At 50.2% G+C, this 2,955-nt stretch overlaps 1 protein-coding gene across 1 annotated transcript; it reads right to left on the bottom strand.

Moving 5' to 3' along the window:
* Nucleotides 1-2,126: 2,126 nt before the first annotated feature.
* On the bottom strand, nucleotides 2,127-2,955 carry LOC4336520 (auxin-responsive protein SAUR29). Its single transcript, XM_015778742.3, has one exon. The coding sequence runs from the start codon at nucleotides 2,858-2,860 to the stop codon at nucleotides 2,357-2,359; it is 504 nt and encodes a 167-aa protein (XP_015634228.1). The 5' UTR covers nucleotides 2,861-2,955; the 3' UTR covers nucleotides 2,127-2,356.

Below are 2,955 nucleotides of genomic sequence, written 5' to 3'. Positions count from 1 at the left end.
TAGCTATCTTTAGGCCAACTCCCTTAGTTGTTTGAGTTTGACCATTCACATTATCTCTTCGGTTCTATAATTCTCCACCTTTTGGACAAGGTTAAGATCAAACTTTTGTAACTTTAACTATTAACAACTTTAAAGCTATTTAGTTTAGAGGCATTAGAATAATATATGTAGATTTATCTTATAAAATACTACAATGAAAGTGAAATTTATCAATTCATTGTATATATTATAATAGAAAAACATAGTCAAAGATATATTTTAAACACCGTGTTATTATTCAAAACGTTAAGAATTATGAAAGAAGAGCGAGTAGCTGCAAGAGGCACTAGCTAAGCTATAAACCAAACAGTGCACGCTTCCATTGCCATCTGAAAACGGCATGCTTTTGACTAATCGTGGAGCGAAGACAACAACAATTGTTCAGAAGCGGTGGGTGTGTTCTTTTGGAGGGTTGCCTGCCATCCGCACGAAAAACGGTGCGATAGATTAACACGTGATTAATTAAGTATTAGCTATAAAAAAATTAAAAATGAATTAATATGATTTTAAAATAACTTTTCTATATAAACTTTTTGTAAAACATGCACCGTTCATCAGTTTAAAAAGCGTGCACACGGAAAACGGGAGATGGGTTGGGAACCCATTGGAAAGAAGACAGCCTGTGGCATCTTCCTCTTCTTGTTGTCATCTTTTATCAATGCAGGAAGATACAATCTAGAACTGATAACGGCATGCACAACAGTCCAGGCATCAATAACATCAAGTACAACTATGTAATGACGTACTTGTACCTAAGTAGAAACGATGATCCCAATCTCGTGTACTTCCCATGACAGTTCCCTAACATCGGTATCTAAGCAAGATTAGCTCATCTCTCCAGCTGTACTATTTTTTTTAAAGATCTACCCTCTAGGATGTAATGAGTGATGACTCAAAAGTGCTAGTCTGGTTGATGACTCAACCAGCGTCCTTTTATTTCGAGCTGTAGTCAGTGTCCTTCACGAAAGGAGAAACGAAGCAGAGGACACAAAGTTTAGTTCAGATTTCTTGGTCGTGGCTTATTTTCCCCCCATTTTTTCCTTCTTTTTCTTAAGAAGAAAAACTAACTCTGCAGTGAGAACGCAAATATGCTCGTGGGCCCCATTCAGAGAAGCAGTGACGATCGAGATGACGAAATTAACGAAAACGAAAGGATACGAGAGACCGTTTCGCGTGCGGGCTTGTGGCACTGGCACCTAGTACGCGCGCAACGATGGTCACAGCCTTACATTTACATCTCCGGGCATTTTCACGGGAGGGTCGCGCCATCGCGGCCCCTATCGATCGATCGCCCCCCCGGCGCTTGCGTGGCGTAGTGGTGCGAGCGTCCGCGAGAAACTATCTGCGCGGTGTCGCGGAGAAAAACGCCAGCGTCAACCACTGCCATCCGGCGACTGTTGGCGAACCGTGCATGTGTGTGCAGTTGTCCCGGCCGTTGATGGCGGACGGGGAGTCCTCAACAAGCGGTGAGGTAGGACGCGACGCAGGACGTGAGGAAACGCGCAGGAGATGTGCTGTTTCGTGATCACGCCTGCTGAGCTGACGACGCGGGGGGAAAGGGGCGGCACACGGTGGCGTGCAAAAGCGGCACGGCGAGGACAGCATGCTCCAACTACCACTGCCGGTACCAGATCGAGCGTGGAGGTGCAAGTACGGATGAGGGTTGTACGGGTTCGTACAAGGTACAGCGGCCGTTGATGTTCCTAGTTTTCCCACCTTCCAGGGGGAAGGTCTCACAATGGCACACGCCTCCAAGCATCCCCAGTCCACGGTGTAGGCAGTCTGGTGAGTGGTGAGTACCAGGCGTGGCAGAAAATTGAACTGCGTGACTGACTGCTGATGAGTCATGACAAATTTCCAAGCAAACGACGGGTGTCATAGCTCACAGGTCGACTGCAGGGGATTTGGGGGCCATTTTTTTTCTCTCTTTTGAGAACAGGAAATTTGGGTGTAGTCCAGTAGTGAAAGTTGAACGTCAGATTCATTGTTTCTGATGTTTTGTTCTAGCGCGAGAGTTCTTTGGTGATTAGTTGCTCTCCAGCTAGATTCATCTGGGAGAAAATGGGAAATTCATCAACACCATGATCGATCCGTCCAAGTTGGATTTGTAAACAACATCGGAACTAAAAAGCTAAAAAAAGACAACTGTTACTCCGTTAATGATTCCAAGATGATCCCGGCACGCACATGTCGAGAAAAAAATTAGCCTCTAAATGACTAGCTAAATCCATGGAGAAACAGAGAACCGAACAAGAGAACAAAATCAGCCCATTCTGATGGAACGCATATTTACACCATCCCCATCCGCCGCCTGATGCTACCACCTGCCGAACGCCTTCTTCCCGGCGGCCGCCACGGCGGCGGCGCGCTCGAACCGCGACGCGGCGCAGGGGATGGTGATGCCGCCGGGGTGCTGGAAGCCGAACTCCTCCTCGGCCTCCCTCAGAAGCTCCCCGAACATGGGGTGGTTGAAGTACACCACCGGCACCACGTACCTCAGCGACTCGCCGGGGTTGCCGCCGCCGACGTACACCGCCACCTGCCCCTTGGGCGTCGACACGGGCTCGTCCAGAATCCGCCGCCGCCCGCCGTCCTTCCGCCCGAGGCTCAGCCGCCGCACCAGCGACCGCCCCCACCGCAGCACCGGGGCCAGCCTCTTGGCTTCTTCGCTCCCCTCCTTGCAAGCGCCGCCGCACCCACCCGACGTCGTCTGCAGGCGCAGGTAGCCCCGCCGGCGCCGGCGCCGGCAGCAGAGCGCCCATCGCCAGGCACTGAGCAGCTTCCGCCCCAGCCGGAACCCTCCATGCGACCGCTTTAGCATATCCAAACCCCAAGAAACCGCTTCCACCTTCCTACGTGGGTGAGTTGAATGGACTTTGGGAGGAGTGGCGAGCCAGAACGGGAGGAAGTGGGAGC

Source organism: Oryza sativa, chromosome 4 (genome assembly GCF_034140825.1).
Source record: "Oryza sativa Japonica Group chromosome 4, ASM3414082v1".
Taxonomy (NCBI): Eukaryota; Viridiplantae; Streptophyta; class Magnoliopsida; order Poales; family Poaceae; genus Oryza; species Oryza sativa.
This window is presented reverse-complemented; position numbering and strand designations above follow the sequence as displayed.